The 23,524-nt window shown below is 40.6% G+C and overlaps 3 protein-coding genes across 7 annotated transcripts in view; 2 read left to right on the top strand and 1 right to left on the bottom strand.

Moving 5' to 3' along the window:
- Window positions 1–212: 212 nt before the first annotated feature.
- Window positions 213–1,821, top strand: LOC139624770 (leucine-rich repeat-containing protein 24). The gene is made up of 3 exons (XM_071484147.1): window positions 213–587; window positions 966–1,490; window positions 1,562–1,821. The coding sequence occupies exons 1-3, from the start codon at window positions 455–457 to the stop codon at window positions 1,819–1,821; spliced, it is 918 nt and encodes a 305-aa protein (XP_071340248.1). The 5' UTR covers window positions 213–454.
- An 840-nt stretch (window positions 1,822–2,661) lies between these two features.
- Window positions 2,662–6,083, top strand: LOC139624771 (glutamate-rich protein 5-like). The gene is made up of 4 exons (XM_071484148.1): window positions 2,662–2,672; window positions 3,378–3,478; window positions 3,588–3,647; window positions 3,752–6,083. The coding sequence occupies exons 1-4, from the start codon at window positions 2,662–2,664 to the stop codon at window positions 4,933–4,935; spliced, it is 1,356 nt and encodes a 451-aa protein (XP_071340249.1). The 3' UTR covers window positions 4,936–6,083.
- A 37-nt stretch (window positions 6,084–6,120) lies between these two features.
- The window catches only part of kcnt1b (potassium sodium-activated channel subfamily T member 1b), a 71,628-nt gene continuing 54,224 nt past the window's right edge, over window positions 6,121–23,524 (bottom strand). For 3 of the 5 annotated variants that reach the window (XM_071483661.1, XM_071483663.1, XM_071483662.1), the window contains 12 exons: window positions 22,660–22,731; window positions 21,447–21,581; window positions 20,969–21,080; window positions 20,377–20,478; window positions 19,875–19,958; window positions 19,650–19,778; window positions 18,948–18,968; window positions 18,421–18,718; window positions 16,072–16,134; window positions 15,790–15,840; window positions 10,433–10,517; window positions 6,121–9,407 (listed from right to left, as the gene is read on the bottom strand). In XM_071483661.1, coding sequence (XP_071339762.1) covers window positions 9,287–9,407; window positions 10,433–10,517; window positions 15,790–15,840; window positions 16,072–16,134; window positions 18,421–18,718; window positions 18,948–18,968; window positions 19,650–19,778; window positions 19,875–19,958; window positions 20,377–20,478; window positions 20,969–21,080; window positions 21,447–21,581; window positions 22,660–22,731 — 1,273 coding nt within the window. In that variant the 3' untranslated portion in view covers window positions 6,121–9,286. The remainder of the gene's footprint in view (window positions 9,408–10,432; window positions 10,518–15,789; window positions 15,841–16,071; window positions 16,135–18,420; window positions 18,719–18,947; window positions 18,969–19,649; window positions 19,779–19,874; window positions 19,959–20,376; window positions 20,479–20,968; window positions 21,081–21,446; window positions 21,582–22,659; window positions 22,732–23,524) is intronic. The other 2 variants (XM_071483664.1, XM_071483665.1) reach the window with 2 other exon arrangements.

Raw genomic sequence — 23,524 nt, forward strand, 5'->3', positions numbered from 1 at the left:
ACCTAGACCTGCTTTATAATCAAAAAACACATGGAAGTCTCACCTTATATAATATGGGACCTTTAAAACTAATCTCACAGGGTTGCGTGAATCTACGTAAAGTAAAGAAGAAAAAAACACAGGGTTTTCTAATTTAAGCAACTTAAATGGTCAAAACCTCCTCGGGCCTCCCCTGGTGCCTCGCACTCCACCGACCAACTGGAACAGCGGCCTTTCTAATTCCTTAACGCCAGTGCTCATAACCATGGCAAACTCTGATCTGCCATAGCAACTGTGTTTCTTTTTCACACCTGGTAGTTCAGGTGATCATGAGACCATCAAACCTGGTAAACCGACCCACCAGGTAGCATCCCAACTGTAGACCTGCATCCTGCACTGATGAGACTGATCACCATGATAGGTGAGTTCACTTATTTCACCCTTTAAACTGTCTGTAGAAAATGATGAAGTGTTGATGTCAAAGCTAAGGCGATTCCTCTGTATCTCCACAGTCGTTGCTGCTCTCGCTTTGTTGCTGGTGAATGTGCACTTCAGCCATTCATGTGACGGAGTAGATCAAGTTCTGATCTGCCGGAAAATCCCTTCATGTGAGAGCTCATGGTTTTTGATTCAGAGTGTTTAATAATCAGTTATATAAGTAGACTCTCAAAGACATCCAGGTACACTGATTTTTACTTCCCTTTATTTTTAGAGATTTGAATGTTAATATTAGATTCCTTACGTTTCACAGCTTTTAAAAAATTAATGACACAAATAATTTGCAGCCTCTTAAAATCTGTCTTTGATCTTGAATTAAGTATTAATTCTTTTAAAAATAGGATGCAATCACCAGACCCTTGTGTAACTTCCCACTGCTGAAAAAACCATCTGAAAGCATACACTGGATGTGACAGAAAAACATGTTGTTGTACTTACCGTCTTAGATCACAGGCTTTCTACTGTAACTGTAACTCTAATTCTCTCAGACTTCAGCCCTGGTTATTTGACCCTGGTGATGTACCTCAGTGACGTTGGGGAGATCAACTCCACTGTGTTTCGCAGCAGCAACCTCACCTCAGTAACCGGGCTCAGGATCGACAACGCTGGCGTCACAGCGATCGCTGAGGGAGCGTTCGGTTCTTTCCAGAACCTCACAAGTGTCAGTTTAAGGAGGAACGCGCTGATGCAGATCAACTCAAACTGGTTCGGCCGGCCTGCTGTCCTCAGGGAGCTCATCCTCGAAGAAAACCAGATTGAAGCAGTGAATGAGTCCACGCTGAGCGGGTTTATCAACCTCACAAAGCTCAGTCTGAATAAGAACAGAATCAGAACCATTGAGCCAAACAGTTTTCGCTCACACACCAACTTGGCTGAGCTGGACTTGTCTGGGAACAGGATGACTCGGGTCTCTCCGCAGGTCTTCGGGGCCCTCAGGTCCGCCAGGATCAGACTAGATGGGAACCCCTGGGACTGTTCGTGTGAAGCTGAAGACTTGGTTGTCTTCCTAAAAGGTTTGTGAACCATGAGAAAAAATAACAACAAGAAAGACCACTTTGATCCCTAGAGCTGCCTCTCTTCTCAGATCTTCAGAGCAGATCTCTGCTCGACAGACCGGCGGAGGTGACCTGTGAGAGTCCTCCATCTCTGAGGGGTCGACCTGTGTGGGGCGCGTCGGTGTGCGTGACGTCACCTGCACCAGGACCGCCATCAGTGTCCCAAACTGTCCCCCCCAGACCCACCGATGCAGTCACAACAGTCCCTGTATCCTCTGGTACATCTGGTTCTTCTCAGCTTTTCTTTAGGGCTGTCTTGGAAATATCCCAGACATTAACAGCTGAGTAACGGCTAACTTTTAGAAAATTATGAGAAAAAATTCCGGGAAATTCACTGGAAAATGATGGACCCATAAAATAAATTCCCCGCCATTTGATTTTGAATCTTGCCCTCTCCCACATTAGGTAACTTGTTGGTTTTGCTGTTCCCTCTAGCAAAAGTTGTGACAGCTCCATCACAAGAAACCTCTGTCCAAACCAAACCCACTGATGCACCCACCCACCCAATAATCTCCTCACACACTGGTACCTGCACTTCTTCTTGTCCTAGTTTGTGTTTAATGTTTAAAATTCTTCACCTCACAGTCGTATTTGTTTTTATGTTTGTGTCTACCATCTGTGTTGTTCTCTGTAGCAACGCCTCCAGCACGACCAACACCACAGACGTCCGTCCGCCCCTCAGCCACTGATGTCCTCAGAACGGTCTCTGTGCAAACTGGTACATTTACTTCTTCTTGTCCCAGTTTTCTTCATATTTAATATCATTTACAAACACAATCACAATATTAGAGTATTAGGGCTGTTCTGTTACGGGAAAAAAAGTTTTAATTTCAAGAAAAAAGTATTTGTAAGGAGTTTGTGTGTGGACAACTCAGAACAAGAATGTTTTTTATTATTTGTCTGTTGCAAAAATAGTTTTTAATGAAATGCATTGGAAAGTTAGACCATGGGCACATAAACAAGTAAACAACAAGTTCTTTTTATTTTTCTATGAGGTTTTGATAATAAAGTTGTAATATTTTATTAACAAACGACAGCTGCTGCCTTACAGATGTATTCCTCTGCTACTCAGACGTCTACATCCCTGTTCAACCAGAGTCATCTAAAATTTGTGTGTGTGAAATTAGTAATGGCTAAAAAGTGTGTTGTGATTTGAAGACGTCGCGTCAACATAGATATCTCAGATGTCAGAGGTCTTGTCCATGAGAGCCTGAAAACTATATGTCTCCGGCTCTGTCTGTCGTCGGCGCAGAGGCATGAAAAATTTTCTTTCTTCTCATAAAATGACTTTCGTCTAAAAATATGTTTTTCTTGTCTTAATTTTATGTCATTTTCTTGTAAAATTCCCCTTGGTAATTTGGTAATTGTAGTTTGGCAATAAATGTGCAGCTCAGAAGCTGAATACTGGAGCTTTCTGCCTCTTCATGCTCTTCATTTGCAGATGAGTTTGCCCCAACCATGAGCTCTTTGTGGGGAAAAAACTGAAATTTGTGCTCAAAGTACTTAGTTAAACATATGATGGGCTTTACTGTTTTCCTGCAGTCGGTTGCATTTTCTTGTAGGCCTGACACATTTTCCATCACGCCTGCATGCATTGCAAAACTGCAGCTTAATATTGAGTCCTCCTGAAATATAACATTTCACCTGCAGGTGGCGCCAAAGCAACATGATAAATGAACTCATGGGCCTGACTCTGAAATCCTGTAGAATTCATCCTGACACAAAACCCGGATTTTCTTTCTTTTTTTTTTTTTTTTTTTTTCCCAGTCACGGTTTAGGCAACAATCTTCATGACTTTCTCTGACTTAATATATTCTGATACTGATTCAAAATCTCTCACCTCAGAGGTGTGATTAAGCATTTCTGCTGTTCCCCCATAGTGACCCATGTGACCTCAGCGGCCCGGGAGGCAGAAACCTCCACCCCCCCGCACACTGCAGCGACCGGTGCGTTTTCCTTTTCTTCAGTCTTTGGTTTGTTATTTCCAGAATCAGAAAAGTGCCTCACCCCTTACACAAAATGATCTGTAATTCATGTTTGTGTTGCTCCTTCTAGAAACTTGTGTGACCCCAAAACTGGATTCAAATACCGTCTACGCACTCGTTGTTGTGATAGGTAGGTTTAGTGTTTTGTTTTTTTTTTGTGTGTGTGCAAATGTCTGTGTGGTTGCACTGAAACATATTATGAGATGGTTGAAGATAACAGCTTCCTCCGCGCAGCGCTGCTCTGCGCGCTGCAGGCCGCGGGGTGTGTCCTGGCGTCGCAGCGCAGGAGGAGACGCAGCAACAAGACTGAAGGGAGGAGCACGGAGGAGAGGCCACACCCTGATCCACCTGAGGACAGAGACCCGGAGACGGCTCAGGGGGGGCCTCATGCTGGACCCAGGGCTAAGTCTGCTAATGCCATTCTCCTTGTGTCTCCTTCTGCTGTGTCCGGGGAAAATCAAGCGACGGAGGCTCGATCGAAAGGCACAGAAACCCAAGCGGAGGAAGCAGGAGGAGTTCAGGAAAATGTCACAGACCCTGAGAGACGAGCTGATGCCCGCAGGAGCCCCGGCGCAGACCCCCACCGTGTCCCCGCCGGCGGCGCAGGCCCCCACCGTGTCCCCGCCGGCGGCGCAGGCCCCCACCGTGTCCCCGCCGGCGCAGACACCGCGCCCTATCTGAGCATCGGCGCCAACCGGAGCAGACACAGCCCGGACAGTCTCCACAAACAAAGGTCAAAGGGTCAAAGGTCACCGATGGGAAAAGTGATGGGCAGGATCTCCACCTGGCCTCCGACTGCAATTCAGTGGCAGGCGAGATGTAAAATGATGGAGGAGGAGGAGGAGGAGGAGGAGGAGGAGGAGGAGGAGGGGGGTGAAAGAGAGAAGACGGTCAACGAACAGGAGCATCCGTCTGTTTCTGACAAGGCCGAGGGGGGAGGTGAAGTGGAGGAAACTCAAATGGAAGATTTAACAACCAGAGACCCCCCAGAGATGAATCCAGCCGGTATGAAGCTGAACTTCAGCGAGGCTCAAGCCCAGACTGACATCAAGCGAGAGGAGCCAGCCTCAGTGAGACAGACAGGCACCAAAACCCAGAGTCAGGATCCGGGAACAGTCAACCCTGCAGAACACCCCGCACACAGGACCCCCAGCGAGGGCAGCAGCAGCAGAAAGCCCCAGCAGAGGGGGGAGGCAAAGCGAGCAGGGGCGGGCAGACGGAGGGCGCAGAGCAGGAGCACCGGCTCCGGCGGTGCCTCCCCAGACGACGCAGCGCTGCTGTGCGGGAACCAGTTCGCCTTCATCGACCTGCTGCATGAAGTCGTGCAGAACAACGGCCGCTGGACCCGGGAGAGGTGGAGGCAGATCCACGTCAACCAGCGGCGGCGGGAGGACGGAGGGGCCCGAGTGATCCCCTAAAAACATCCAGCTGTTGTACACACACAATATTTAGTAGTGAAATAAAAAACAAGCATCTCTGTGTAAGATAAAGGAACAGTTCAACATGAAACTGTCCATTAAAGGGACACTCAAGTGATTGTGTATCAGGGTCCCATAAGGTTAGAGGACATGATTAAAATAAGAAAGGTCACAATCGAAGCAGCAGAGGCCGAGATATCAGGACTCTTTTTGTCTTTAGTATGGGTGAAGCCTCAGAAACACCTGACCCTACATTTCCCATAATGCAACATGTTATAAAAATGGATAAGGGATTCATGAACTGTAGAAGACTTTTGTTTAATCTTATGATACTTTAGAGGGGCCTGGCTCCTCAGTTAAGAAGCACTGGACTAAACTACCAAACTGTTAAAACTACTACACTAAAAAAAAAGTCTCTGTATAAATTGATGCATGAGTATTAATCATCTATACATGTCATATATCATTTATCAGCAACAAACAGGTAACCAGGCTCTGTCCAACTGTTTCTTGGCTGCTGTCACACCATAAGTTTGTATAAGTGGTTGTTGCTATTAACATTGTTCACTCTTTAAAACAGGTGAAAGAAAGACGGTGTACCGGACAATATTTAGATGCTTCATAGTTGTGTTGAATTTCTAGGAACAGCAGGGTCACAGTATGATGACCTTCCCTCCGCCGTGCTCCTGTTGACCTGTGACCGATGTGATGGATACTTTAGGTGTTATTCAGTCTTTTAGGAAGGTGAGACAAATGATAAGTAGTGAACAAATCCTTTCACCTGTTTTAAAGAGTGACAAAGGAGGTCACCATGTGTCGTTACACCGGCAGTGGCAGTCCTGTCATCACTGTGAGGACACAACTTGTTTTTACTCTTTAGTTTGTTTGCAGATTAAACAAGATGGAAATCATCACGAGTGAACTTTAGAGGTTTTGGTAAATGTTTCCTGTAGTATGCTGAGCTAACTCAATACTGTATCTGTAGTCAAGAGAGTTGTATCCACGTGTCCCAAAATGTTGAACTAATACTTTAGCTGTGAGTAAATAATAGCGCCCTGATGAGATGTAAAAACTGGTCGACTGAGCTGGTAAATATTTAAATTACACATTAAGTGCATGTGATTATTCATGACATTGTCATCTGAAGTTCTGAGAAGAAATAAAAACACCTTTTCGTTCATTAGATCTGGCTGCATGCAGCATTTATTTGTTCATATTTTAGATATGGAGAAGGACACTCGCTTCTCATAAGAAATAGTACAAAATGAATCAACCCCTTTTTGACACTGACTTAAAAACAAAAGTGGAGGTAAACATAATACAGAGGCTTCTGATAACACTGAGACGACATGCATGTTCCATTCATATAAATACACAGTATCAAATAATGGATCCAACTTGCAAGCAGTTGACTTGATTATGGGTTTCTCTAGCAACGGGACGTCGCACTAAATGTCCTGCTAAATGTACAAAATGTATTGTTCTTGGCAAGCTTGTATATCAAAACATGCTTTTTTTTTTAAGTGTTCACATGCCCCTTGTGGTATTGTAAGTACGGACAGTAGGAGATCTGAAGTGATTTCTCTGTGGAGTGTTGTGAAGTGACGACCCAGGAAGACGTTAAATGAATGGATCAGCACCCCGATCGTATCCTCCGTCGTGGTCACCCGTGTGTTCACTCCTTAGCTCTCCTGCCCTGTAAACTGACCATTCTGAGGGACTACTGAGCAAAAATCTACAGTTCAATTCAGCTGGACTCTTTGCAAAATATATAAACTGTAAAAGATGAAAAGGAGCTTCTGCTGATTCCTCCACATAAAAGGCAGATCTCAAAGAGAAAACGATACATCTTAGATTACTTTCATCATAACTATCACTTTGACATGGAAAATAAAAATGGCACATGAAGTAAGCTTTGCAAACATCTGCACGGTGCGCATGTGCCATGATACTGCACATCTGGCTGTCTTTGCTTCACAGGAGTGGTTGAATACTGTCCGCCGTGTTGTACAGATTCAGCTTAAAGGGTCATGCTGTTTTGCTCTAGACATCCCCGAAGAGCTTAGTGCAAAAATAGTTCAAGTCCTCTTTCACTTTTCAAATCACAGACTGAAACAAAACAAAGAAAAATGGCAAACAGTGAACATATTAAGTTACCATTTACAGTGATGGAACAAAACATTCAGCTGAGAAATGATCAAATGAAAAGATTCAAACAATGCACAGTGACATCTGTACATTTTGGAAAGGAGAGCACTTCATTTTCAGCTCAAGTATGTTCCATAGATTTGACTTTGCATGTCAATATTTGTGCAAAACTGTTTTGCTGCCAGTCATACTGCAACTCATTACAGAGTTCTAACTGATATTGGATTTTGAGACATATCCTGATATTGATGCGAGTTAAAACGATTTGATAATGATTTATCCAACAATCATTTTTCTAATAAGATACCTTAAAATCACTTTGGAAATTTGGAGTAAACGCTCATTTGCTTTCTTGCCGAGAGCTAGATGAGAAGACTGACACCACTCTCATGCCTGTAAATGAAATAACAGCCTACAGCAAGGAGACAGTTAGCTTAGCATAAACACTGGAAGCAGGCAGTTAGCAAATTCTGCCTACCAGCACATCTTGCACAAATGAACATGATATATGTTGTTTGATCCTCACAGAAATGCAGAGTAAAAATGTCAAATTGTCATTTACATGTTTTTGCATGGGTTGAACAGAGCTTTAAAAGTGCTACTTGACGCTTCACTCTGCTTCATTTAGCTTAGTCTTTATGCTAAGCTAAGCTAATCTTCTGATTCCTCCTTACTATATTTATCACAGATATGAGGTGTCAAGCTGCTCATCTAACTCTCAAACAAGCAAATTTCAACAAGCATATATCACTATATGTTGATCTGTTCCTTTGAATTTAGATATTAAAGATTTGAGACCATGAAATGTGGAGAGAGACATTTTACACTTGAAAAACAATTATATTCATCAATTTAACAAAGAAAATAATTCAAATATATTTTTTTAAAGTAGCTTATATCACTTGGAAAATCAGAACTACAATAAACTAAACTGATTTATGATAAACAGTAAATTAAGTAGTCTGGGCTGTGGGAAAGCCTATTTAATTAACATTACCTTCATTTATGATTGTTGAAATAGCTGATACAAATGAGTAATTCATATTTTGTATGAATGTATCCCTCATTTACCGGTATTCTTTTGGCATTTCTATACTGCAGATGGATGTATTAGGTATCAGGTGCTAAAATAAAAAAAAAAAACCAAACATTAACACTGATATCATAAAATTAGATGCAGAATGGCACAGAATGCACAAATCATTTAAATATATTTACAAAGAAATAAAGTAAACAAAATGGCACATACAGTAGAGCAGACATGATTCAAGACTCTTAAAACAGTGAAATAAATTAACAATATTCACTTTTCAACAATAACTACAAAAAAAAAAAAAAAAAAAAAAAATCAGCTTCCAAAAACATGACAGGAAAAATGATTATATGGCTGATTAAAAATGCCACGACAGTGTGTAAATTCACAGAGGACAGTTTGTCGTAAAAAAGTTTGTGCTCATAAAGGAAATGAAAATCCTGTCTGATAGAGAGAATACAAACGGTCAATAAAAACCAAAACATCTGTAGTAAATTAAGGAAAGTGCACATGTACTGTAATTTCATGGTAAATGCTTGAATAGCTAGAAATTCAAAGCATTTAGCCTTCTCTTTAGAAAACATGATGGTGGAGGTATGGAGGAGGGAGTAGTTGCCCCGAGATCTGGTTCTTTTGTGAGTTTAGGTAGAAACCAGGTGTAGAGGAAGTTGGTCTGAGTCACGGCGTGAGGGCAACTTCGCCCCTGCGTGAAACATTGTTGGGTATAATGATAATTTGATATCCTGAATGAAAAAAAAATCCTCTGACTGTCCAAAGACCTCTCACAACAGCCATCAAACCTCTCAGACCTTTGGTTAGGGGGGAGGAGGGAGTCGTTTCCAGTGCCTGGTTCTCAGTTTCAGATTGTTCAGCGAGGGCGGTGTGTGTTAGTACAGTTAGTAGAGGCGTGTGAGGGGAGTCGGGGTCAATGACGAGGCACTCTTCATGCATCCTCCTGTAGCAGCTCAGTGGGAAACAGCCGGTTTCTCAGCGCCGTCTTTTAAAATGTTGATTGTTTCTGGTCTGAGCCTGAGAGACGCATAATGCACATTCACTATAGACAGCTGTCCTTGGCCCGAGGCAAGCCTTCTTCTGTGTGCAACAAACAAGCTCTGTCTTAGAGGTTAAGGGTCACGGTGTCGAGGACTGGGTGGGGAGGGTGGTGGGGTTTCAGAGGTGAGTCTCGTCTCTTGTCTCTGTGCCAAAGTCCTGCTGGTTCCTGGTGCTGCGTCCCTGCCCCACCTGTGAGTCCTCTGGCATGTGAGCCAGCGGGTCAGACCGGATAATGTACCTGAAGAGAGGAAATCAACATTATCTGGCAGTATGGAGCAGTAACTGTGCAAGATGGGGAAAACTCTTATCAAAACTTGAGCAGAAAAATTAACCAGAAAATCACAGTTTCAGCCTAGAAGTCTAAACACCTCAGAGCCAAAGTGTTTATAGTTGGTTGTGAAGGGCCACTGTCAGAGGCAGAGTGAAAAGCCGGCTGTCAGGGAGAGGGACGAGATGCCATAATCGTTTAAATGGGGATAAGAGCGCACGCTTTCGGCAGGATTTCCTTCGAAATTTAGTGTTCTTTTTTGTACCCAAGAGAATGACAAGTAAAAAATGAAAAAGAGTTCAAGTCCTGTTTATTTTCACCCCTCCACACGCCTGACCAAACACGGTGCTAAGTAACAATGAATGTTACATAAAACCATGAGGTGGTAAATCTAGTTTTCTGTTCAGATGCTGCCGACCACCTGACAAGGACGTGATGTGATACTGCCACTTTTTAAAGGCAACACACTGTAAGTTAATGATGCTATTTTAAGCAAAAACTAAATCTATGCTGTTTCTTTTCCTGTACACATCTGTACTTATTATTTTACTCTATTTTTTTTCTTTTAACCTGTAAAGCACAATGTTTTAGAAAGGTGCTCAATTTAAATTAATTTTCATGGAATATATAAGCAGATAAAGGAGAGAGGAATGAATACTTCTGACAAACAATATACTGATTTTGGTAAGACATAATAGCAGACAAACTCTTGATACTCATTTAAACGCAATATACTGTCTAATTATATCTACAACTGTTAAAAAGCGTGTTCTTTAAATGAAATACGTGTTTGCCTTGGCATCATCACTGATTTGAAAACATGCACTTGTGTAACTTTGCAGTATCCTCTGACAGCCTGTCTCTGACTCCCCCTGAAATGAAATGGCAATTCATTCTGGTTATCAAGGTAGAAACTGACATTCACAGCAAAGTAAAGTCGACTGGATAAATGTAAAAAAAAGAGACAGTAATATATCCTTTGCTCTGGTTCTTACACAATGTCATTGAGTTCCAGCATGGTGTCAGGAGGAGGATTGATGAGGACGTAGGACAGTGTGTTCTGGTGGTCGTTCATCTCGTCTGTAAAAAGAGACAGAAAAGACCTTCAGAGCTGCTCTGGAGCCCTCCCTCATCCTCCTCCATTATACAGTACATCAGCCAGGAAATGAGCCCTCTAACCACTTTCAACCTTTCAGTGAAGACAAAGGCAAAGTAACCCACATACAGTATAAGACCAAGTGGTATGAACATCTGAGAGAAAGTTATGCAGATGCTCTTTTCCTAGACCGGCTGCAAACTGAAGAGATGCTTGTTACAACTGTTAACTATGACAATTTAACAATTTTCAAAAGAGTAGTAACCTACACCAATAGATTAATTTATAAATCAAGCTGACTATATAGTTTTTAAAGGACAATAAACAGCTGAATTTACACTGCTTTGATTACTGATGTTGATATATGGGAGTTTAAATAATTTGATAATAAATAGGCAGATGTGCTTTTTGTTTTTTGTTTAATTATCAAGATGAAAACTGTGCAGGACATTTAGTAGTTGAAAAATAAACGTGTCTCTGGTGAACAAACTGTGATGTTTGTAAATGACCTCAAACCTAGTTTGACATTTCTGTATTAAAATTTCTTGTTACGTTTCGGCCTACGTATACACTAATACTGATATATCTGCAAGAAGCAAATATCAGCTAATAACTCTGCCTGGCAGATTCATTGGTCTGGCTCTAATTTTAATGTACAAATGGTTTGCTGTTTACTTAACAATTACCCATGTGTGCAGCAGGCTGCGGTTATTAATAATATAACTGATATTAACTGAATATGCTGCACACCCACAATCTTAAAACTATTCTGATTCAGTGAATCCAGTCCAAAGAGTTGGTAAAAGGCAGAAAACATAATAAATACATTTGTAATCCAAAGTGCAAATTTAACAATAAGTCACAGTCAGTTGTTCTAATATTAAAAACTATACTGCCAATTTGATTTATTATTTTAAATATTTATTTTGGTATTTTGATTAAAATAATTGTTTTATTCTGTAATAATTTACTTTCAAAATTTATACTTATTTGTAATTATTATTACTAATATTTGTTAGCATTAACAGCCGTTTACCTATCAGTCCAGTACAAATGTTGCATAGCATTAAACGTTCTGTTTTGCTTCTATTTCTCTCATTTCTTTTCTTCTAATGAAGTTAGCATGCTAACCAGCTAGCCATAGCCCAGTTGGCTCTTCCTGCCACTTTCCGATACCGAGTCACTGTAGCGTCCACTCTCCCTATAAGAAGTAGCACTGCTCAGAGGATGCATTATAAGCTCTTGAGTTGTAAACACAATGATGGCTGAAGCTCTTGCCAAGACTGGTAAGTAGACAGCTGTTAGTGATCATGCTGGCTATGCAACATCAGCAAAACTTACAAATAGCTCCTTTAACAAATTTTTCATTTGTAAAATATTTGTATAATCCCTCTTTTTTATCTAATACAAAGTAGATTGATAAATTGATTGATTTACTCTTTGCAAAACTCTATATACAGACGGCTGTAAATTATTTAGCATTAAAAATTATATAACATTAACAGTTGTAACAACACTATTTCATTGCTTCCACCGTGTAACTAAACTAACCATGGAAACTGTTTTGCACAATTTTTATTTGAGTCTTCAATATTCAATAAGAGGAAACAGACTTAACATTCATTCCCCAGATGAGTGACACTATTGTGTGTGAGAGTGTATGTGTTTGTGTGTGTTTTATTTATGTCTGTATGTATGGGTGTTGAGTGCTCTCTGGCAGCAGCTCCTACTTGCATTACGTGATGGACAGAGGAAGGCAAAGGAGGGCACATGTGTCTCCATGACAACCCACCTGCTTGTGGCCCTTTATAAAGCCGGGCGGGGTGGAAGAGAGAGAAGGGCTAACCGTTACTGACAGGGCACTGTGTGGAACAAGGGGAGGCCCATGCTGCCTGCTGACTCAAACAGGACCTCATGCGCAGCTTCAGAACGGAGCCAACATGCAGACAGCGTCCGCGGCCACGCAACATATCGATCTCCATCGCATTCCTTTAGAATCCTGCGCATTCCACACTTGGACCAACAGGCTGGTAAGGCGGCAGGTTGCCATGCCAACGGACGACACTCAGCCCCCCCCTCCCCCAACCACCCGCCCTGAGTGACATGTTACACACCCACAGACACAGAGGACATGCTCCAGCATCCGTCAGACTGGACCAAACGCAGAGCGACTCAAACCAAACACAGTGAAGCAGAACGCATTGGGAGTGTGAGAGTGGAAGAGGTTGACCTGCTGCTGGATCATCACCTGGAAGTTACATTTATGCAGTAACGCTAAAAAAGGCCCTTTGTAACTGGAGAGAAAAGATGGTTGCAGCATTCATGACTGATATTAACGACTGTACCAATTTGTTTCCCCCCTCTAATCCACACTTACTACTGTAGACTACAGTGTATTAAATATGGATTATACCATGGCCACGGGAAAGAGTCATTTCTAATTAGTGGGTTGTAGTTTTCTGAAATTGGAGGAAAGCAACCACACACACAGACACACACAGACACACACAGACACACAAACACACACACACACACACACACACAATGCAGTCAAAGAGTGTTACCTCAGTCATTTCATTGTTTTGGCTCTGTAATCCAGGACATCAGATATACATATCAAACAATGGCTGAGTTTAAAATGCTGACTTCTGATGGTGTTTTTATATACAGCCATTTACTGCAAATGGAGCATATTTAAGTAATTAACTCATCCAATGTCCCCTAATTTTTGAAGACTAGGTATAATAAAGCAACAATTCCTACAGAATCTAGTGTGGATGCAAACACCTTTGTTAGAGAGTTTAATGTCTTAATTTGATGGTATTTAAAGCTAAAATCTGAAACAAAATATGTTGTAATGATTTTTATATGCTAGACACAGGGATTTTGGAATTGTTGATGGAAAGGTTGGTCTCTTTTCCTAATTAAGTTTGGTCAGGTTTGCATTTCATTTACTAAGTACTTTTCAGGATCCATTTAAGAATTTGCTTCAGAGCTCCTTTTAACACAGGTGCAGTCAGTGTATTGTAGATGTGTGGCTATGACAATAAAGCTACAAAAAATCAGCATTACTTCAATTAATCATAATCGCTCTTTTACATCACTGCAGCAAGGTGAGGTTAAACCACTAGAGGTCAGCAAAAACAAGACTCTCAATTGATTTAGGCTTTTTTTTTAAATTAAAGATGAACGTAGGCACTTTGATATCATGGTTATGTTTCATTTTTAAATCCAATTTGCTGGAGTACAAAGCCATGGCAACAAAAACTGTTTTCCTGTCCTAACACTGACAGGATAACCACCGGTAAGTGAACCCTCTGTAATTACCTCCATTTATGTATAAATTTGTCCTTAAATATGGTCAGATCTTCATCTGAGTTACAATTGTGAACAAGCAAAATCTATTTTAACAAAGAACTCTCAAAGTCAATATATTGTTCTTGTCTATATTGAAAAGTCACTTAAAGATTTGCAGTGTAGGCTGGAAAAAGTATGTGAAGCCCTCGACAAAGCTAACTGGAGTCAGGAGCTATCAAACCTGGAGTCCAGTCAATCAAACAAGATGGAGGTGTGGGCTAGAGCTACTTTGACTTACAAAGAAAAAAATCTAAGATCTCAGACTTATAGTGATTTGGGGGCTTTGCTGCTTCTGGGTCTGGACAGCTTGCCATCATAAAGGGTAAAATGAATTCCCAAGTTTATTAAGTATCTTACTGGAGAATGTCAGGGTGGCTGTCCATCTGCTGAAGCTCAGCAGAAGCTTGATGATGCAGCAGGACAATGACCCTTATCATCAAAATAAATCTGCGACAGAACTACTTCAAACTAAAAATCCATCTATTGGAGTGGCCCAGTCAGAGCCCAGCCCTTAACCCAATAGAGCTGCTCATATCAAGAGACAGCTGTGTCCCAATTCAGGGGCAATCACTCAAACTAAAATGAGATGGTCTGGCCCGTGGAAACTGTTTGCCTTGCGTCACCATCTGTATCCGCCCTTACTGTTGTGTCGCAAAGCGCAACTCCTGCCGCCTATCAGCTGTGACAACACATAACTTTTTTTTTTTTTTTTTTTTTCACACTAACTTGAGGTTTTTAGGCGCTTGGTTTTAACAACTGTAACTGAACAGAGTCAAATTCTTACTTTTAAAAGTTTCATTCTCAGGCTCTCTGTCGGTGTTGTTTTGCTTTTATTTCCAGTGCACATTCTTGGGATAGGTTAGGAAAAGGATAGGAAAAGAAGGCTGCATTTCTCGGCTGCAATTGAAGGAACCTTGGAAATAGGTGCATCGCTGTAACGCAATCAGTCTCCGCAAGTGCAGCCTCCAAAGGATGCAGCCCCTGACTTGGGACACATCTTATGTCTGAGCTAAAGCACTTCTGAACAAAGAGAGATCCAAAATTCCTCCTGAATATTGTGTAGCCAGAAAACAGTTGTTCTAATGTTATTGGTGCTAAGGGAGTTTCAACCAGTTATTAAATCCAAGGGTTCACTTACTTTCTCCACCAGCACTGTGAATGTTTAATGGGTCTGCTTAAGACTGTAATTGTGTGTGAAAAGCTTAAACATATTCAAAAAAACAGCTAATCCCAAAGGGTTCACATAGTTTTGCTTGCCACTGTAAGTCAGTGTACAAACTGTATTAAACTGCAGGCAACCATTGCAACAATATTAGTAAAGTCTAACTAGCAAAATAGACCAACTTCTTCAAAAAATTTATGACAATTTAAACACTGCTTCTCTTTTTGCCTGTGGCTAAGTGGCCATTGTATAAAGTGATAATACGTTCTGAGGTGTCCTGATGTCTGGAAATAACAGACAAGGTGGAGGTAAAGGAAGCAGAGTGGCTTTTCCTCCTCTCAATTCTTTATTTTCTACACCTGGACACATCTGATACACATTATTCTTTATATTTTATCTCTATATCTATATTCTACACCTAGCCTTCCATCCACAGACATAATGCGTTCCGCTCCACTCTTTAAGCCATACTCTTGTGCCCTGCAGTACTCTAGCCAACTGGGACTTCACCTCACAGGAACACAATGCAGAAATGACCAGACAGAGAAAGAGAGAGAGAGAGAGAGAGAGAGAGAGAGAGAGAGAGAGAGAGAGAGAGAGAGATAGTAGAGCGAGATAGATTTGGCTACTGCTCAGTCTGGCAGGACACACACACACACACACACACACGCACACATACACACATACACGCACACACTCATGCAATAAAGTTGCAGTACTGTGATCAACCAGCTAACCTGACAGCCTGGTTCCCTCTGTATACGGGTGCTCTGAAATGTCCTGCAACTCTAAGCAATGGCATTCACTGTTAACTTAAATATTCTAATGAGTTCATTTATAATTAACTAGAAGATGTATAGTATCCATAAGAAAACAAATATCTTCTGCTAGTTCTGTGGACAAATTCAGTGCACTATTCTTCAATGGATGCTGCTAAAAGGAAAAAAAATCTCTTTCTCCACAGGATGGACGTAACCACTCACATGTTGTAAATGAGTTATAAACAGCACACAAATTACCTTGCAAATATCCTAGATTTACTCGATTCATGACATCGCTCGCAGTGAGATTAGAAACATCCTCTACAAGCCAACAGGAGGGAAGATAGAAGAGTCAGAGAGAGAAAGGAGGAAGAGGAACAGTGGGAGGGGGAAAAAACAAGAAAAAAGGAAAACAAAGATCAGGCAGGCAGCGAACGCATTTGCAGTTTCAAAAAGAACTCTTGAAAAGGTGAGAGCAATGCAAAGAAGCCATGCGTTAGTGTGTGCACAGAATCACTTCCAAATTATTCATCTGCCACATGTTTCAGAAATCCTCACTGACTTTCATGGTTCTTAGGAAGATCTTGAGCTTTTGGGGTTCTTCCTGAAACGTATTTAATTGACATGTTATATAATATTTAGGAAGTGCAACACATCTGGAGCATGATTCTGCTTTTTTTTTCTAAAGCATGAAGCTGGGAGGAGAGAAGAACTCAAGGAAAAAAAAAGTTCAGAAGTGAGCAGATAAGAATGCAGGCAATTGCAGTCTGTGATTAAATGCAATTGAGACAAGGTTTAGTGCTCCTGCATCTTCATGCATGACGTGTTCACATCTACATGTTGGAATGATCAGGACTATGTAATGGTGTGTATGAGTTATGGCACACAGAAGATGAGATTGATTGATGAGTGTGAAAGTAATGTGACACAATGAGGTTTTCTGAAGGTTAATGATGATGAGGTGTGACGTTAATGATCTGTCCTATCAAAACCCACAGCAACACATCTTAATAGTAAATGAAGATGATAACACAGAATGACTGGAACACAGATTGGAGTTTTAAATAAACTTCTTGAACACTGCGCTGTTCACATGGCAGAAGTAATCTAACTGACTGGGAAAAGCCTCAGTGGGTGGGGCTAAAGAATCACGCCATGCCTTTTTTAAAATCAAGTTTCAGTCGGGCACACAGGCCTGATGGGAATAAGTGCTATGCAATGAGCAGCAACCTAATCAGACCTAACAGATACTTATCTAAACAACGTGACGTGCCTTTTTCAAAGTCTGTTCCTGCGCAAGATCACTGCAAGTAAATGGTGTGTGACATTATCCAGGTGGGCTGACAGAAGCCCAGGAAACAGAACAAGGGGTAAGAGAGCAGCTAATTTTAATTGCATGGAGGATACTTACTGCAACTCCAGATACTAATGATGTCTTTGCAAGGTCATAGAGCAAATGTTGCTCACATAAAGTAATAAAAACAGTTGTAACTCAACGGAAACAAGCTAAGCCCTTTGGCCTGAAATCACATATTATCACATATTATGTTCTACTAGTCAGTTTTATGGTTACATAACCTCTGTTTTTCAGTGAGATCATGTCATTAAGGCTGCCACAAACTATTTCAATTATTATTCATTAATCATCTGGAAATTATTTCCTCACTTAATAGTTCAGCCTATAATTTTCCTAAAAATGAGACTTACATTTTCCTAGGTTCACATATTCTAAACATATAGCAACGGTCTAAAGCTCAGATAGATTCAATTTATAATGATAGAATTCTGTAGAAACCAGCAGGCATTCACATTTTAAGGAGCTGGCACTGGTAAGGTTTTAGCAATTTTGCTTCAAAAAAATTAACTTTTAATTGATTATCAAAAATGGTTGCAATTAATTTTCTGTCCATCAACTAACTGATTAGTCAACCTGTTGCTTCAACTCTACTGTACATGACATATGGGATTTTTATTCTGTTTTTCCAATAATAATAATAATAGTACATGTATGCAACAATTATCAAAACCTGATATTAAAAAGTGATTTACAAAAACTAAAAACATTGAAAGATGTTACAAGAAAAACACCTAACAATATAGAAAGTAAGTTAGTAAGTCTATCAAACCATAAATGCTCACAGCTACAGGTCTGCTCACCTTCCCTGGCTATGACCATGAAGATAATCAGAGCCACCGCCATTTACATTTTTTTTTTTTTCTCTTAACCTTTTCTCTTCTTAAAACTGAGATTCATAGGCTTCACCCACTGAGGTTTAACTCATTATTTCTGCCACCAGAGCTGCTGTGACCTTACAGAAATGTTAAATGAACAGAGACTCCAATCTGCAACAAACAATAATTTGCATTATTACTCATTTCCAGGTATATTATGACTTATTAACATTGAGTAATTATAAATTGAATGAAGATAAATAAATATCCAAAATGAAATAATTGTTAATAATCACCTTTACTGTATTCATTTTTGTTAAACAATTAATTTATCATTAACTATTACATTAACATTACATCAATTAACTTCAACTTCTACATAAAAAAGCACATGACTGCCTATCACGGTGTCACGCCATCAGCTGCTCTACTCACCGTATCCCACGGTGGGCAGGCCCAGGTGTTTCATGCGGTTCTTGACCAGCTCAGACAGCTCCTGTCGCTCAGAGCGTCGGTACAGGTTGAGTCTCTGCTGCGAGATGCGCTCAGCTCGACTCGACGGTTTGTTGGTCTTCCTGCTCAGACGCCGTGCCCACTGCATGCTCTTCTTCCTCAGCAGCGGGTGCTCCGATTGGTCACTCGTGGTGGAGTTTCTGTGGGCTGTCCTCTCCTTCCAGGACTCTCCACGCTCTCGATGCTCCACGCCCTGCTCCACGTTGATGGACACCTGAGACTGGGAGAGCAGGGGGACAGTCTTAATGCTGGATGCTATGTGTGTGTTAATGTAGGCTTGATATTATTTCTGTTCCATTTTTTTTAAAAAGAGATTTCTGTCTGTATGACATTAGAAGCCTGTATAATCAAGAAATGATGGTTATTTCCTGCATTTTTTTGCTGCTTTAAGCGAAAGATGACAGCTGACTGACATATCCAAATTAAAAACAAGCATGCTTGGATCTTACCTGTGCATAACTGTCCTTGCACTGAAACAAGAGAAGGACAGACAGACATCCAAACAAAAACAGATGCAATGAAAGATGGGGGGATCCAAAGCAAACAAAATTATCAAAAATCAGCACATGAAATAGTAAATGTGGTGGATTTCCTATTTCATTACAAATTAACTGTGAGAAATGAACACTGGTCAGTGCAGGCACATTTCTGGTTGATGGCTGGTGAGTTTGTCCCTTATACCAGCCACTGATGTAACCTGCCAAATATTACTGAGAGGCAGATTTCTATTTTCTATCTGAATAATCACTCTGGCACCAAAAACTGTGGCATCCAAGCAAAAATATTAATTTCCTTCCCTGTTGTCATATAAATGTCATCAAAATGAAAACAAACAAGAAAAAAAAATCCTTAACAGAAGCAAACAGAAGATGCAGAAACTATGGGCAATAAAATTAGGCAGAAGGAGCAAACACAGGAAGGCCATGATTAGAAGGAATGAATAAAGGCAATGCGGGGAAATAAAAGAAAAAAGAATGAAGGGAGGAAATGATGTGAAAATGAGAAAAATGGGAGAAGAAAACAAACCCTAAAAGAAGAATGGTGGAGGGAAGCCAGAGATGCAGTAGGGCCAAGGTCAAACCAGAAGCTGAAGCTGAAGCCAAACCCAAAGCCAGATGTCTGACTTAAGTATGTGATCAAACTGAACTTGCCTCTGAGGTTGAGAACATGTGTGACTCTGTGCGGTAGATCCCTATGGGGATCTCAGCGCTGGAGGAACAAAGTTTCTGAAAAAGCCTGCCGTAAGTCCTGATCCACAGATCCTCCTCTGTGACCTTCATCTGAGGAGAGAGAGTGACAAACCAGTCGATGCACATCACGCACAGTTACTCAAACTGACCAATCCCCTGCTTAGACACTGGAGTATTCCTACTTACAGCACACAGGTACCCAGAGCCAGGTGTGGTGTCCAGTCCAAGGAGAAGCCTCGCAATAGCAATCATGTAGTCCTTCACAAAGGACTGTCAACACAGAGAGAAGGACTGATGAGTAGGTTTTCAACTACAGTAAACCCAGCCCAGCTGCAAACAACCTATACAGCAGCTAGTTTCAGACATTTATGCATATTTACTTTTCCACATACTGAGCATATCAAGTCTTATTTTCATTATATAAATCTGTGATGTTCATTACACACCTGGAATCACTAAGTGACAATAATATTCCTTTTATTGAGCACCCATTTCCAGAAAAAAAACTCACTTTCCAGCTGTCAAAAAACAATTTTAGACAAACCTTTCAGCTCTTTCCTTTACTTGCTTTGGGCTGCTATAATGTAGCCACACCAAGTTCTAAGACTTGCCTGGTGTGTGTGCATGCCTCAGGTCTATATTTATCTTGACCTCTTCCAGAATGAAGCCCAGAAGTCTGTTATCCCACCTGGTAAAGCAGCGTATCCAACATGCTGATACTGAACACCCTGCCTGCAGCAAACGGCAGCCGGAACATGAAGGCCAGGTTGGAGCCCTTATCACGCTCTATCTGGAAAATAAAATATCAAAAAAGATTTTAGAAACAGAGCAACAACATGTTAAAATATCACTTTTTTCTTTGTGTTTGCTTAACTATTGCTCTTTTGCTTCATCTTAAAGAAGACAGAAAATGAAAAGGCCTGTTGGTTTTCACAGAGGAAAACTTAAAATTGGTTGAGAGACACATTTAGTGAAGGACCACTAAAATCCATGAACTTTAGTAAATGGTTTAGTCCAGATATGACTGATCATCTTCATTAGTCCCTCCTGTATTTTTTAAAATATATTTTATTCTGTCACTGACACGGAAAGATTGGCCTTTTTTTACACCTTCCACTGCTACAGATATTCCTCTATAATCCACATCTGATTTGTCTTTTGAGCACATGGATGACACAGGGATGGAGCTTCATCATTGTCACTTTCAGACAGAAGAGTGAATTAAAGCTAGGGAGTCTTAACATGCATCACACCCCCTCCACCAGTCTTTAACTACTAACCTTCTCCAGTTTGGAGAGAGCGAGTGAGTAGCAGTCCTTGGCTCTGAACTGCATAAACCTCATGTTGGATGGGTGTGTGAGCTCGGTGATGATGCTGAGGCTGGGGAACAACCTGAGAGTGGCGGGGATAAAGAGAGAGGGATGTCAATAGAGAGAAGAAATGCTTGGTGCTGAGGGGAAGACCTGTTGTGGCAGTGATAAATGCTTTTAATATTAGCTGTTAAATAAAAGAGTAGGTTCAGAGCTTTGGCAACTGCAGTTTGTCTTTGAGATGAGCTCAGTCTCCATTCTGGCCAAAAAGTCCAAAAAACAAGCATTTACTCTCTGGCATCCTACTGAGAACAGATGAGGAAGTTAATTAGGTGGAACCTAGTGCACAATTGATCCAAAACTTGAAGGTCCAGCTCATACATAAAAATCCACTGACAGTATTTGTTGTTTACTGTCTATTTCTTTAGAGTAAAGCACTCTGTGTTACCTGAACATAGTTTGGACGTTGACAATGGTCTTGGCATCTGCCATGTAGTCCTCCTCAGCACTCATGGTGCTCTCCTTGTCCACAACCACCAAGTTGTCTGCATAGATTATCCCACACTGCAGCAGGTTGTCCAGGCTGGTTCATTCAGAAAGCAACAGTGTTTATTACTTCATGACATGTCAGGAGATATCTCCTCTTTATAACAATGGTATAACATCAATATATTATTCCTACATTTCCTAGAATCACTCTGAACAACCTGTAACCTGTAAATCCAACCTTAGCCAATGTACAACATCAGCAGGTTACAAGTTGCAAAACAAAGACTAGTTCTTACGCTGAGATTGGTTCTCACTAAATATTTCCATCCACTACCATTCACAATATCCAAATATTTCCATCCACTGTGTAGCAAATGAATAGTTGACGACACTGACATTAGTTTGCTAATACACATGTACGACCTGATTCTTGATCAAAATGCTGTTTAAAATTGATGTAAACTGGATATGCTAATAGTGGACCAGTCAGTTAGTTTAGCACAATCCTACAATATTATCCCCTCATTCTAGACTGCATCACTACTGACTATAAAACGAATTTCTCCATGAACGCAGATGCAAATAAAACTGTCATATCTACATTTACAAAGTAATGTACATATAAATGAGTTCATTGTATCATTTGCGCACCAAAAGCAGTTTCTTTTTTGGAAGCTTATGTTGAACTTTTATCAATGGAGAAAATCAGTGCTTCCTAGCAACCAATTTGGACATTACTTGAGTGTTTAATAGCAAAGCTTTCTTAAGTTTTAAAAGTGCAAAATGATTTAGTTATATCACTATTTTGAAGCTACTTAGCCGTTACTAAAAAGCTTAAGCTGGTGCAACCCAGTCCTGGGCTTAATGTATTTAACATTCTGCCAAAATGGGTGTCTACGTCTTTTTGTAATGGCTTTCATGCTGTATGAATTTTGAACATCACTGCATCACTGGAAAGCAGCCATATCTTTATCATCCTCTAACATCAAAAACATCATTTCTTGTTTTAGAGAAATTAAAAATCTGCAATCAAACTCCAACATTTCAACATAGCTGTTCAGTTGTAGATGATCTGTTTTGCTGTTAGCTATTGCTTGTGAAAAACACTGAGATGAACATGATCCTTAAATTAGTTAATCAAATGAAGAGGTTTTTATAATTCAAATACATACTTATCGATAGTGCCAGCCATGAAGTAAACCATTGGAAAGCAGCAAATGGCCTCTAAGAAGTGGTTGTCTGGCCTGCAGGAAACAGGAAACGTCATGAACGTCATCCCACACTAATTATCTTTGTTAAACCCCAGTGAAAGATTAGAACATTGTTGGTGTAATTTCCTGAAATCTCTTTGTTTGTTGGTTTATGAGGGCAAAGGGATTTGTTTGAACTGTATTAATTGATGGCTTATAGGCAACAAGAGGTAAACATAAGGTCAATTATTCAATGCAGTGGGATGATTTAACTGGTTGCTATAGAAACTCCTGAGGGTGATAATTTCTTGGCTCTCTGTCTTTGTAATTTATCTGTTTCAGCAACTGCAGAGATCTGGCTGAGGTTAATGAAACCCACAGTGAGTTAGAGCAACAAAAATGTGTGGATCACTGCAACACACACACAAATAAGTGTATACATGCCCGTAACACAAATGGACTCTTATACAGAGAGATCTTTTCTTTATGAATAATGCAAAAGCAATTCTTTTCTTTATCTTAGAAGAATAGCTAAGCTATAGCTTTTCTACTGAAAGGAATTTCTTTTAATCCACATGTGTCCAAATGCAAATACACATCAACACACAAACAGGCATGAAGAGATTCCTTTTTTCCCCCAAATCTCTTTTGAACTGATTCATTTTTCTGCATGGAGAACTGCTTTCTATTATTCATGCAAAAAATTTTGTCCTGTATCTTGATGAAAAGTTAACTCCTATGTTCTCCAAGCTGTAATTTCAACTCTGCAGCAGCCATCTCTGGCTCATGTGCTCATTTATTCAAGTACCAGATGATTTTTATCTTTGTCAAACTCTGAAATACTGAA

The sequence above is a fragment of the Trachinotus anak genome, unplaced genomic scaffold (assembly GCF_046630095.1).
Source record: "Trachinotus anak isolate AG129_WGS33_773 ecotype Australia unplaced genomic scaffold, CSIRO_AGI_Tana_v1 ptg000008l, whole genome shotgun sequence".
In the NCBI taxonomy this organism is placed as follows: Eukaryota; Metazoa; Chordata; class Actinopteri; order Carangiformes; family Carangidae; genus Trachinotus; species Trachinotus anak.

Excerpts from the sequence above, each read along its gene's own strand:
- LOC139624770 (XM_071484147.1), top strand. The coding sequence starts at position 455 with ATGTCAAAGCTAAGGCGATTCCTCTGTATCTCCACAGTCGTTGCTGCT. Across the intron at positions 588-965 it reads CTGCCGGAAAATCCCTTCAT|ACTTCAGCCCTGGTTATTTG; the intron begins GTGAGAGCTCAT and ends TAATTCTCTCAG. Across the intron at positions 1,491-1,561 it reads CTTGGTTGTCTTCCTAAAAG|ATCTTCAGAGCAGATCTCTG; the intron begins GTTTGTGAACCA and ends CTCTCTTCTCAG.
- LOC139624771 (XM_071484148.1), top strand. Across the intron at positions 3,479-3,587 it reads CCCGCACACTGCAGCGACCG|AAACTTGTGTGACCCCAAAA; the intron begins GTGCGTTTTCCT and ends TGCTCCTTCTAG. Across the intron at positions 3,648-3,751 it reads CGCACTCGTTGTTGTGATAG|CGCTGCTCTGCGCGCTGCAG; the intron begins GTAGGTTTAGTG and ends TCCTCCGCGCAG.